We start from the raw sequence: 13,439 nt of genomic DNA, 5'->3' as shown, positions 1-13,439 counted from the left end.
ACTATACAATGCTAAGATCCACCAGTAATAAATGGCTGCTCATAAATCCCTGTCAACATCAGAAACTGAGAGGAGGTAGCTTTTCCTTCATGGATACCATATGTTGCAATGGCCTTCTGGGTGAGTTTGATAGGAGGATCACTTCCTGAAATCTGCTCATTAGAAAAAAACTTCTCTTCACCTTCACTGATGGGTGGGCATGATTGTTTTGAGACACTTGATGACTTGGTGAAAATGGGTAATTTGGATCCATAGCACCAATTGGCACACTGTTTAGGCTGTGCCACGCAAGTGCTTTAAAAATAAATTATGGTTGGTTATATGCTTAGTATATGTAGCTGCGATTATATACAATGTGTGTATAAGGACCCCATGCTACTTATAAATGTTTCCAGAGCAGGAAAAAGACAATTGTTCAAGAAAGTTCCCTAGGCAACTTACTGGTCTATTAAATATATAAGACCATTATTCCCACATATTAGGAGGAGACTCAGTGTACTACAATTATCAAAAAAACTCTTTTCATTCATACAAAATCATTATAGAAAGACCATAGTTGATTTTATTTTACTCCATATACATATTTAGGACAATAACATAATAATAAAAAACATCAGTGCTAGCAATAATTATTGTTTTCCAAATGCCTCATTCAACAGGCAATGCTGTATGTCCTATAGATCCTGTCCATACAGGAAGAACTGGGCAATCAATCATGAGGTTCAATGTATACAAGTTTGTAAAGGTGATAATAATTTAAATAGTACAAATGAAGAACGAAAAATACAATAAATATGAAAATGCAGTTCGTGGCTTTAAATGCAATGATGAATCTTCACAGTATCTTTCTTGAACAATTGTAGCTGTGATTATTTCTGCTCAAGGCTGATAGGTGAGTGAAATGAATATGTATGTGTAGGTTTTTCTGCACATTTTCACCTCATTCCAACCCTTGCTTTTCAAATCTGTTTTGTCTCGGAGGTCAGATCAGTACCTGTGATGGAAGCGTGTCCAATAAAGGAAAGAAAGCCTGTAGAAAAACACTTTGAGACACTACCCATGATTAATAAACTCAGGTTGCCTAATCTCAGTTGTAGCGATGTCTTACAGCAGGAGTGGCCAAGTTGGTGTCTTCTGCAGCACTAAACCTTGGCGAAACAGCCAGCTCCATCATCATATGACGGAAACTCCATCTAAAATGCTCCTATTTGAATTTATACGCTGCACTTCAGTGTGTAGACATTTTGTTACTGCCTTGGTGTGAATACTAGATTCACACCATTATAGCCTTTTCATAGCAAGCCTTGTTCCCTTTAGAGCCCGAAGTTCAGGGCCCATTACGAACACATGATTAGTGACTATATCACTGATCATATCTCTACAGTCCGATACCTATTCAAAGAAGTAGTTAAAATTTGAGTGGCCATTACTGTGTGGTACTCCATTGTAAACCTTTACACCTGAATTAGAGTCTGTAAGCAGCCTGTGAGGGCTAAGTGTATGTCCTCAGATTGAGTTTAATTGTTTCACTTTGAACCTACAAAGAGGGTTAGTAAGTCCAAAGCTGAGTTATCCAAGCAAAACCAGATAGTTTGTACCTGGACCCACGCTTGCACATGTTGGATAGTTTATCTGTAAATTATAACATGGATTCCTTGTCATAGGCTTGGATGTCTGCTGCATTAAAGTGTATTTGTGTGGGAAACAGAGAGAAGCGGCTCCCCTCGGCAAACTTCACAAGCTTTTTAAAAGGCAAAGACTGTATCCACTATTCTGACAAACTCACATGTGTACAGAAGGTCGGTGATGGTGCAAACATAGATCATACATAGATCATTGCTAAGCTATCATCAACTCTATAACAAAGACATTACGGTAGTCAAACCAGCTCCAAATCCCCTTCACTTTGAAATACAACGATCTGCTTGCCATCTTAGAAGGCATAATATTTGCACTACAAACCTAAAACACATCGGCCAAGACAATTTAGATTCCTTGTTCATCTTTCATATTCTGCAGGTAGAAGAAAATGATGATGTGAAATATCTTTCTACCTTGAAGCAATGGTTATAGGTGATCTGGTACCAAAAACTCTAAAGGGAAACAGGATGTAACAGCCTGTGTCATGGTCCATTGCAGAAAAACCTAACAAAGGAAATATCTGGGACAAACACTGCTCGCTGTACTCTTAATAACCCTTGCATTGTTGTGGAGAAATTACATACATCAAGGTAGATTGAAGGCGTATCTGACATTCTCTGCAGAGGAGGTTATTATTTTGCACTCTAGATGCATATTTATTATTTGTGATTAGATGTCCTACTATCACCTAAAACATAACCAACAGAACATCTACTGCTAACATCCTCCCCTTTATCTCCCTATTCACAATTAGCTTTCAGTTGGTGCTTTAGATGGAATTTCCAATAAGAATGCTCTAATGCTCTTCAACCTCAACTATAAGACCACACTGAAAGATGCATAACTGTTCTTGCTAAAAACCATAATGGATAAATTGCAAAACGAAGATCATAATCTGTGGTTTGGGCAACATTTGTATTCAGACTGACCTACAGCAACACACTCTAGAATTCAAAATTGCAACTTTGATGATATCACACTGTATGTTGCTACACTTCCTCACCATTAAAGTTTAATGTGTCCTTGAAATACTATCTCTACCTCACATGGTGTCCTTTTAAATACCTCATCATACATTGCAAACAAGATTAACCTCATCATCGTGTCATTGATGTCTGTAGTTTAATTCAAACCACCCCACACCAAAGGATGTTTTATCGTCATCAGTTATGGCAAGCACCCGAAAATCGCAAGCTGGCTCAACACAATGCATCTTGAAATTGTCTTTCCCAAGGTCTCCAACCAGTTTCCCTGGGCTTCTACACAAAATCCTGCTTTTCATTGAATCCCTCTTGGCCTGGTAGCAGCTGAGGACAGTGTCAGCTCAAACCCTTCCTTCCAAACCCCACCTTCTGTTCCACTGTAGCAGTTATTCTCTCACATATTAACAGCAGTGAAAAGTGGTTTTCTTGACACCACCATTACCCCAATAATGGTTGACTTTCATCAAGGGCCCCTTCACATCCGTCCTCCCAGATCTTCACTGGCTTCCCTGTCCAGCATAGATATCACGGGCCTCATGTAGGAAGCCCAATACCGGTCGGTAACGGCCGATTTTCGGTAAATATACCGTTACCGACCGACTTTTGGGCTTTTGAGATGTAGGGGGCTCATTTCATGATTCGGTATTTACCGAATCGGTAAAATTACCGAATCGGTAATTTTACCGATTCGGTAAATACCGAATCATGAAATGAGATGTAGGGGGAGTGTGTCGTGGGTGTGGGGATTCGTTATTTACCACCAACTAAAGGTTGGTGGTAAATGACGAATAGGTGAAAACAAGCATTCTTGTGCATGTTTAAGTGTGCAATGTGGCAGACATACATGCCCTCAGGGCATGTATGTGTGCCACATGTGCACACATGCAGGAATCAGGGGTGCAACAGGGTGTCAATGTGACACCCTGCCACCCTTGAATGTGCTCCCCCCATTACCGAATCGGTATTTACCGATTCGGTAATGAGGCATACCATCCCATTGAGAAATCAATGGGAAGGTATGCCTCATTACCGAATCGGTAAATACCGATTCGGTAATTACCGAATTTTTTCGAATCGGTAATATTTACCGACTTTTTCCCTACATTGCATTTACCACTTCATAAATACCGATTCGGTATGATTCGGTATTTATGAAGTGGTAAATGTAATTTACCTACATGAGGCCCCACATGTGAATACAAGACTCCTCAAAAGAGTAAGCTGAATATATGGCAGAAAAATTCCCACCCCACCCTCTGCACCAACAAGAAAGTGGAGAGCTCCTAGGCAAGAGTAGGCAAAGAATCTTCTGGACCAATGTCTCCTTTCACTGAACATACTAATCTCAGACTGGTTCCTTTCCCCAAATTCTTAAGGAATGAACAGAAAATCCAATCTCCACATATTACCTACCCACTCCTAACGCCACCTATTTTGGGTGTGTTCCAGCCCCTTGTTAACACTTGAAAGGAATTGGAAATTATCCGTAAAGTAGTTGTGAATACCAATAAACTTGAAAGTTTGTGGGTGTTTCTCATCTTTCTTGGTACACCTTCACTGACATCTCAGAAGCGCACATATCTGAGAAGATTGATTGAGTGTAAGAGATGCTATTTGCCTGTCAAAGTTAGCTGTGCAGAAAATGTACATAACCAATTTGTGAAGTGTTGTCACATTGACAATCAGTCACAAGTTGCTAAATTGAGCATATATATCTTAGTTGTGTGGATTGGTTGTTTCCTTCATTCAAATATAAGAACTCCACATTTGATGGCATATGGTTGTGTAATGAATCTGTCTAATCAATAAAGCATTAGAACACGCTGAATATCAAGAGTGCATTAGTGCATTGTTCCAATGATAAACTCTCCAACAGTTAACTCTGACTTATTTCTAGGTGTATGAAACAGTGGGGCTCAGTGGCACAACTTTGTTAGCGGAAGTATTTATACCAATCCCAGATACAGCTGTCCTGACGGGAAAAGCACCCATAGAAGAAACCGAATTCAGCAGCAAACAGCGTGTAATGTTCGACCATGAAGGAGTAGGCAGTGGTATGTATTGACTGTTAAAAGTTTGAAGTAAATTACGGTTAACAGTTTGTTATACCGCTGATTTTCTTACATCTCCAATAGATATTTAATTTCATTAAATTAACTAACACAATTCTGCCTCAGGTGCTAACGTTTTAAGATATCCTGCTACTATCCTATTATTTCAGACTTAAATTTGTGCATTTAAGGCTTTTCTTGAATCATAAAGCTGATCTCTCTCAAAGACATAGGAAACTTTCTCTGTTTTATAATTGATTCTTGTTATTTTAATAATGTTTTGCTTAATGTCGATTGTGTATTAATATTTAGCATGTACTATGTTCTTTGGTGTGGTTTTGAAGTGGGAATAGACTGAATACACTCGTCGTACGATGGGAATTACTTTAAATCATGTGTGGTCTCAAATGTAAATATATTGTTGGTCTGAATTCCATGATTGCTTTTCAGTGCTCCTACTGATGTTCAAGCCTTAATGCTAAGCATGGAGCATAGTACACAAAGAATGTCAGGAATCTGTTTTATTGTTTATTTATGATTTTTTTTTAGTTTAATGTAATGTTTGTTGGTCATTGGCATTAATGGAAATTCACCACAGTGCCTGGTGTAGCACTAGTAACATCATCCACTCGTTGACTCTATGAGGTCAGAGGAAATGATGCCAGATGACCTGAACCCTGCTGATATCAAAGGACATGTTTGGCCTCTGTGACTTCAAATGAAGTGCACTTTTGAAACAAAAGTATATAATTCATAACATAACAATAGTAAAGAAGATACAAATTTACTTTAGGTACCAACCACATACTGAATGGAAGGTAGCCATGTTATGTTACTGAGTACAGCATTATCAACCCAGTTGCAGCCCGTAAAATGCCCAGACTCGACCCTTTATGACCATGTTAACCATATATGTCTACTCCCTGAATAGAGATGATCAACATATTCCAGCATCACTTTGGGAATATTTGGCTAATTTGTTCTTGAAATGGAATTTACTGTCATAATGCAAAATCTTACTGTTTCTGGCCTTTAGACAACAGAGCTGTCTATCACTTTAAAAGTGTCTCTACCTGGCTGTCAGGCCTAGGCGCGATAGGGCTGCGATAATCATAGGTTACAGAGGTATTAAAGATTCAGAGTGCTACATCAGAGCTACCCCCGTCATACAGAACATATTGCATGGGATCCTGCACAGCACAACTATTACTTTGGTCACTGAAACAAGTACAGACAGCAGAGCCTTATTGGCCACAGATCTTAGTGCCAGACTTAAGCGGGCATGGTTAGGGACTGTGCAAATACATCAGTTTGGGGTCCAGCCTGTGCACTTAACAGAACTAATGCAGCCTCAGGATGAAATGTGACAGGAGAAAGGGAAGAAGTCTTCTCGAAAGCTACAGGCATGCATCTGCTTTATCTTGGTTACGTAGAATACTTTCCGAGTTCTGTCCATTGTTTGGAATGCTTGTGAGAATGAATAAATCTGTTACTGGTGCTGCATGTCACAAGTGGATGGCGGGGGTTGGAGGACTCCATCAGGATGAATGTGCGTCAGTCAGCCTGGAAAGTAATGATCCCAGAATACCACAAAAAGTAACTGTCGGGCCCATTAAATGACCCAGAGCAAGCAGCTGAGGACCCTGTATTCCTTCTGTGGTTACTTAGAACACAACTGTATTAACTAATTGTGCAAATCAGTTATCGTTCTGGTATGACAGTAGCTTGTGTTCATGTAGCACTTACTGCCCCTATTGTTACTATTTTTCTTGGCAGGTTGAAAGTCTTAGTTGGCTGCCAGGATTCAAATTCCTGACTTTTAGTATTGGCTTTTAAGTCATGAACTGGAACCCTGATAGCAGGATGAACTTAACCCAACAAGTGCCACGCCTTCTGTTACCATTGTTACTCATGCTGTATACTAAAGAGTATATCAGTTAACCTGAAGCAGGACAGGCAGTCAATCTTGTTTATAAGAGCCCTCTGTGTTTGATTAAGAATAGGTCGTCCATGATTGTCTTGTTTCCATACTTGAACTCAGTCAGTGACCACAGAGCTTCTCTCTGGGCTACCCTGCCCGGTCAACTTTCAGGCACAGCTCGGTGGCCGCATGGATCTATAGCGGAGCAGGCCATCCATGCTGCTACACGCACTTAAGGGTAAGCTACCAAGCTAAGGACTCGAACCTCAAATGTAGGTGCCCCTTAACAGTGAAAACATGTAGGATATCTGCCGCTCACTTGGGTGATGGGAAGCACTTCTCTATTTTAAATAGCCTCCTTCCCCTCTCCCTTCATCCACAGAGCCTCTACTGGTTGGTTATTGCTTGGTAGCAAGGCCTACTAATGCATACAAAATAATGAGTTATATGCGCTTCACTTAGGCATAGGTAGGAAATTTAGAACAGTTCACTATGTGTAACAGAAGTACCACATTTTATCTGGGCACGTGCAAGTGACTTGTCTTCTAAGAAAACTTAATCAGGAAATCCTCCTTAGGGGAAGGGAGGGGCAGTGCCTGTCTGAGCGTCACATGTACTTTCTGCCCCTGGTGCTTTGATTCTGACTGTTAAGCCATGGGCAGCAAAGGAAGTGCTAGGGCTGCCGAAGGGCAAACCAGGGGTAGAACATACTGCCTTGAGATACCCCTAAATGATGCCCGCGACACTTTAATGCACAGGGTGTGTTGTGTGCACAATGGTGTACGGTGAGATCTTGGTTACCTGGAAAACTGCAGGGGTTCGGTCCTAGATTGGAAAGCTTGAGAGAATGACAACATCTGTTACTGGTGCTCCATGTCACAAGTGGGTAACGGGGCTAGAGGAATCCGACAGGATGAACGTGCATCAGTCAGCTAGGAAAGATGGGAACCAGTCGAGATCCTTGCATCAGCAGTGATTGAGCAGAGTGGTGTGTGAATGGCACTGAAGGGTCAAGCATGACAAGAAGGCTGGTTTCTCCATTGTCCATTAGTACCCTAGATGGTTACGCTGTGGGGAGGAGGAGGAGGATCAAGAATAAGATGTATTAATTGAAGCCAAAACTAAAATAAATAATTATTTTAATACAACTATGAGGGTTATAATGGAAAGGTACAATTTTTACTACCATGATTAAGCACATGGTGAATCAATTGAGTCTTATGTAGTGACTTTAAGGATGTTGACTACAACATGCTCCTTCAGCGACATGGATGAAATGATTCACTGTCAGGTGCTAATGCGCACCACTTGTGTAAAAGCACAAGAAAAACTATTGTGTCATTGCAATCCTACCCTAGAGAAGGTGATTTCTACTATAAAGATTACTGAAAGGTCTGCAAAGGGAGTGAAGTTACTTCAGAAACCTGACAAACATCATCTAGGATTCAATCTAGTGTGCAAAGAATGAGAAGCGTCGACAAACCAGTTCAGATAGAACAGCAAAAATAGCAATCCAAATCAGAGCAGAAACTAATTGCTATGCTATCGTATCAGTTCTAGTACCCACTTGGCATCTAGCAAAAAATGTCCTGCTTTAGGCAAAGTCTACAAGGGATAAGGAAAGACAGGCTATTTCCTTATGTCTGTAAAACCTCTCGCTTCAAGTAGGTCTACAGAGTGGAAGAATCAAAATCGGAGGAAGAGTCAGATGACAGTGAAATTATGAAAATGTAGTATTACTTGTGGCCATCATCAACAATGAAGATATACAGAATCAACAAAAACGCAAGTCTTGCACTTCACATATTTGATAAGTATTGTATCCTGGTATTTTATTTTTCGTGGAGTGTCTCCAAATAATGTACTTGGGGTTTGTGCTGCACTAGGTATTCAGATTAAATCATCTGTGACCCAGTCAATGTGCTAGTGCTGTTTAGGTGAAGGTTAGTCTTCTTTGCAAGTAACTAGGTATAAAATACAGACAAAGCTTGCAGAACAGTGACATCCAGGGCAGGTTCACAAAACATTTTTTACTGCTGCTATTTCATGTCCATGTTGGGAAGATAAGTCTGTGCTTGATCCAACACAGCACCCTTATTTTTAAAGGTGGACACTGGCAGTAAACACACTTAGTCCAGTTACCGTAAATTTACCATGAGCGAGACTCATGTAGTGAGACTCACTCACAGTAAAGGTCTAAAAACCGGATGACCAAAAGCAAAAAATCCTGTCGAAATGAGGGGAACCGAATTGCTGCAACTGCCAAAGAAAAAGAAAAATGCATAAATTTGAAAGAACTCCCTTCCGCACCTACATCAAACATAGAGGTCACCATACAGGAGGGTCATGACATGTCAGTGATACTCTATAGGTCATGCCTATGTCTACCCAGTTCATCATGGGCATATGACGGAACAGACGAGTCAACACAAGATTAAAATAAAATGATTATTTATGTTTTATTATATGATCAGACAGTATATGTGATTTTACAAGAGAAACAATGTACTAATGAGTAGCTTCTGTATTGTTTAAGTAGAGTCTAACATCCCAGTTTCAAGGACCATGGAATGCTTTTGAATGTTATGATTTAACCATTTATTTCAAAAAACTATCATGTGTCAAGCACAACTTCTCAGGTACTCAAAAACCCTAAGCAAAGTTTTGAAAAACAAGAAATAGTAAATGGAAGCATGAGTTTTTGATGAAAAGGGATTTAGTGCTAAATTTATTTTGGTTGCATCTTTTAGAGAGCTAAGCATGTGAGTGCTATGTCTTCCACCATATTACCGTGCGAACATCAGCTCCCATGAGCGAATACTCCAGAGGAATTTCACCTTCAGTTATTCAAGGGAGACAAGCTTAGTATGCCTCCTTGAATTTAAAAGAGATAATCCTGTGCAAAGTCTAGACTCCTTCAAGTCCAGGACCAAGAGTGCAATGCAAGTCCAAAAGAACCTCATGGTTTAACAGCCAGTGAGCCTCCTTAAAAAAGATTTGCAAGACACTTGAAAGGAACTGGAGGACGACCTATGCCCTAGACCTTAAGATTCTATATAAAAGATCCAACAGACAATACCATGATGAAATGAAGCAAGCCCAGGCCATACACTACGAGTAGAGAATTAACATGGCTTCCAACTGCCCCAAGGAACTATTTAAAATTGTGAAATCACTTACTGCGCTAGAGCAAGGCATCCCCTCGCATCAGTCTTCGAAGAAGAGATGTAATGAGCTAGCCACTTTTCTTTAAAACAAAGTTGATAACATATATGCCTCGTTGCAAGGTAGGCCCACGGGTGGACCCGAAGTGGGGCAGGGTAACCTTTGTAGACCAGGCCAGTACTTATGCACTGACCTATCAGGTCTGCATACAGCCCCGGTAATAAATAACTTTATGGCCTGGAATAAAGAACACACAGGTCACAGCTTGAGGAACACTAAATCTGGCTCGCCACTAGATCCCGCACCCCCACATATTCTACTCCAGGGCGGGTACTCCATCCTTTCTACGATGGCAGAGATTCTCTCTCAATCTCTTAGTACCAAGATAGTCCCCAAGAAGTGGAACCATGAAATTGTGAAGCCCCTGCTTAAGAAGCCTCACTTAGACCCCACAGTACTGGGAATTTCCATCCCATTTCACTGCTACCCATCTTGGGTAAAGTAGTGGAAAAACATGTCAATCGTATCATTTCACAATTTCTGGAGGAGAACAACATCTTGCATCAGACTCAGATGGACTTCCGTCCGGAACACACCACGGAGTCTGCCCTCCTCGTGGTCACCTAGAAGCTCAAAATGATACTTGACCAGGGGGGCTCAGCCGAAATTCTGCTTCTTGATTTGAGCATGGCTTTTGATGCCGTGGATCACTGCACCCTAATATGCAGATTGAGGGAGATCGGTATCCAGGATAAAGCCATCCAATGGATAGCTTCCTTCTTAAACGATTGATTCTTCTAGATTATGGAATCAATCAACCTTTCAGACACTCTCCCGGACCCATGTGGATTTCCACAGGGCTCGGCACTCAGCCTCACTTTGTTTGACAAATATATGTGTTTACTAGCGGAAATTGTGCCGGAGTTAGGGTTGTCAATTGTGTCATACGCTGATGACACACAACTAGTAGTTTCAGTGTCCGCAGAGACTACCTCCAACCACCTTCAACTGGTACCAAGCATGGAAAAGGTGGCCAGCTGTATGGCCAGCTGCAGCCTTAAGCTGAACGGCAATAAAACAGAGCTGGGGAATTGCCTTGGGCCTGGATTAGCTGGCCAGAAGATTGGGGTGCACCCCCTGTCCCCAAATCTTCCATAAAGAATCTGAAGATGTGGTTAGACCACAACCTATCCAAACCCAAGCAAAAATACTTTCAGCAACCTACTTTGGCATACTTTGATTGATCCGTAAGATCATAGATCTTATCCCATAACAGGCACGGAGAACGGTGATCCAGGATCTGGTGGTCTCACGCCTGGACTATGGTAACTCTCTGTATTTGAGTGCCCCAAAATACTTGGTCAACAGACTGCAGGTTACCCAAGATGTGGCGGCTAGGTTACTCCTGAAGATACAAAACAGGAGTCAGTGAGAGCCTCTCTAAAAAAAGGTGCACTGGCTGCCTGTTCAATCCAGGATCAGATTCAAAGCCCTCTGCCTAGCTCATAAAGCGATGAATGGCAGGGGCCCAGCTCTGCTAAAGAGCCTCATCTCCCCATATGTCCTCAAAAGGTCCATTAGGTCAGCGTCTGGCTTCCTTATGAATACACCAAGGATAAAGAGATCAAGATGGGGAGGAAGATCCTTGTCATTCCTGGTCCCTAAGCTCTTGAACTCAATGACCACAGAACTGAGACTGCTGAAAGATTAACGTAGTTTCAGGAAAAAACTTAAGACCTGGCTGTTCCCATGATTTTTCTTTTCCTATCACCTCTGCCTCCTCTCTTCAGCGCTGGGAAGCCCTTGGGCAGCTATGTGCTTTACAAATCCCCCAAACATAGACATAAGTCTCATTGAAGGCACACAAAAAACCTCCAGCTGTCTATGATTCCATTGACTCAGAGAATCAAATCAAATCTATATTCTTCCCTTTTTGAAAATGGCTTCGAGTCTGTAGAGTAAACAGGATCTTGGGTTAGGTGTACATGGCGTTAGGAGAATCCTTGTTTGGGCCCTCCTACTGTACGGAACCAGTGCTGAGAATCTTAGTATTCTTCTTCTGAAGAAAACGCCAACCATCCGTGTGCTGTATTCCTATGCATGGGTTCTCATTATGTACAAGTCCCACAATCTTTTTGGTACTGTGTTCAATAAAAAAATATTTGAACATACTTAAAATCATTCCAAAACATGCAGTACCGCACTACTCATAAATGGTATAGAGATCCTGCTTTGCAAAAGTCTATTTCTCATTCTGTTTCAACAAATTAAAAATTACTTGTTAATAATAAGAATAGGTTAAAACACATATTGATATAAAATGTCACCCAAAAGAGACCTGAAACATTGTAGTATTTTCTGACAGTGACTTAGATATGTACCCACTTTGTGAAGAAAGAATATATTTTAGTTTCTACGTGAATTCCATTTGGCGATGATTGCCTGAGATGGAGAGGCAGGGTGTTCCAGGTCTTTGCTGCAAGGTAGGAGAAGGACCTTCCTCCAGCCATGGTCTTGCGGATAAGTAGGATTGTAAGCAAGGCCAGACAGGTGGAGCGGAGGTCTCTGGTGGGTGTGTGGAATGAGAGAAGGTGGTTAAAGTACGCAGGTCCTGCATCATGTAGGGCTTTGTAGGTATGTGTGAGGAGCTTGAAGGTGATTCTTTTGTTGACTGGGAGCCAGTGGAGGTGTCTCAGGTGGCTGGTGCTCTGGCTGCGGCAAGGGGTATTGAGAATGAGTCTAGCAGAGGTGTTTTTGGGTGACGCCAGCGTAGAGTGTATTGCCCTAATCGAGTCTGCTGCTGATGAGTGCGTGGGTGACTGTCTTTCTGGACTCAGTGGGGATCCACTTGATCTTTCGGGGGAGCAGGCATAGCGTGTGGAAGCAGGATGATGAGATGGCGTTGATCTGGCGGTTCATGGTGAGCTCAGAGTGCAGGATGATTCCAAAGTTTCGTGCTTGGTCTGTGGATGTGGGGGGGGTCCAAGATCTGCGGGCCACCAGGAGTCATCCCGGGCAGAGGGAGTGGAGCCCAGGATGAGGACTTCGGTCTTCTCGGGCTTGAGGCAGCTGTTCTACATCCAGGTAGCAATAGCCTTCATCCCATTGTGGAAGTTGTTCTTGGCGACTGTGGGTTTATTGGTGAGGGATAGGATCAGCTGGGTATCATCGGCGTAGGAGACTATGTTGAGTCCGTGGTTCCGGACAATGGCTGCGAGCAGGACCTTGTAGATGTTGAAGAGAGTGGGGCTCAGGGAGGAGCCCTGAGGCACTCGGCCGCTGATCTCTGTGGGTTCAGAGTGGAACGGAGGTAGTATGAATCTCTGTGTTCGACCGGTGAGGAAGGAGCAGATCCATTCCAGTGCTTTGTCACGGATGCCGGCATCGTGGAGTCTTGTACATTAGGGTGCGGTGGGAGGATGAGGGCTGCAGTTTCGCCTCGGTCGAGGAGGGTGCGGACGTCATCTGTGATGGCGAGGATGGCTGTTTCAGTGCTGTGGTTGATTCGGAAGCCGTATTGGGAGAGGTCCAGGATGTGGTTTGCTTCAACGAACTCGGAAAGTTGGGCATTGATGGCCTCCTCGATGATCTTGGCTGGAAGGGGAGCAGGGAGATGGGTCTACTGGTTGTGTTTCAAAATATATACAGCCATAAGAAGGTTTTTCAAGCAGACATTTC

At 42.2% G+C, this 13,439-nt stretch overlaps 1 protein-coding gene across 1 annotated transcript in view; it reads left to right on the top strand.

The window, feature by feature from the left end:
* CC2D2A (coiled-coil and C2 domain containing 2A) overlaps positions 1-13,439 on the top strand; it is a 415,347-nt gene that overhangs the window by 184,135 nt on the left and 217,773 nt on the right. Inside the window, exon 17 of the mRNA XM_085642396.1 lies at positions 4,522-4,678. Coding sequence (XP_085498522.1) covers positions 4,522-4,678 — 157 coding nt within the window. The remainder of the gene's footprint in view (positions 1-4,521; positions 4,679-13,439) is intronic.

This window comes from Triturus cristatus, chromosome 2_2, assembly GCF_964204655.1.
Source record: "Triturus cristatus chromosome 2_2, aTriCri1.1, whole genome shotgun sequence".
NCBI classification, from domain to species: Eukaryota; Metazoa; Chordata; class Amphibia; order Caudata; family Salamandridae; genus Triturus; species Triturus cristatus.
Note: the sequence above shows the minus strand (reverse complement) of the source record. Positions and strands in the feature narration are given on the sequence as shown.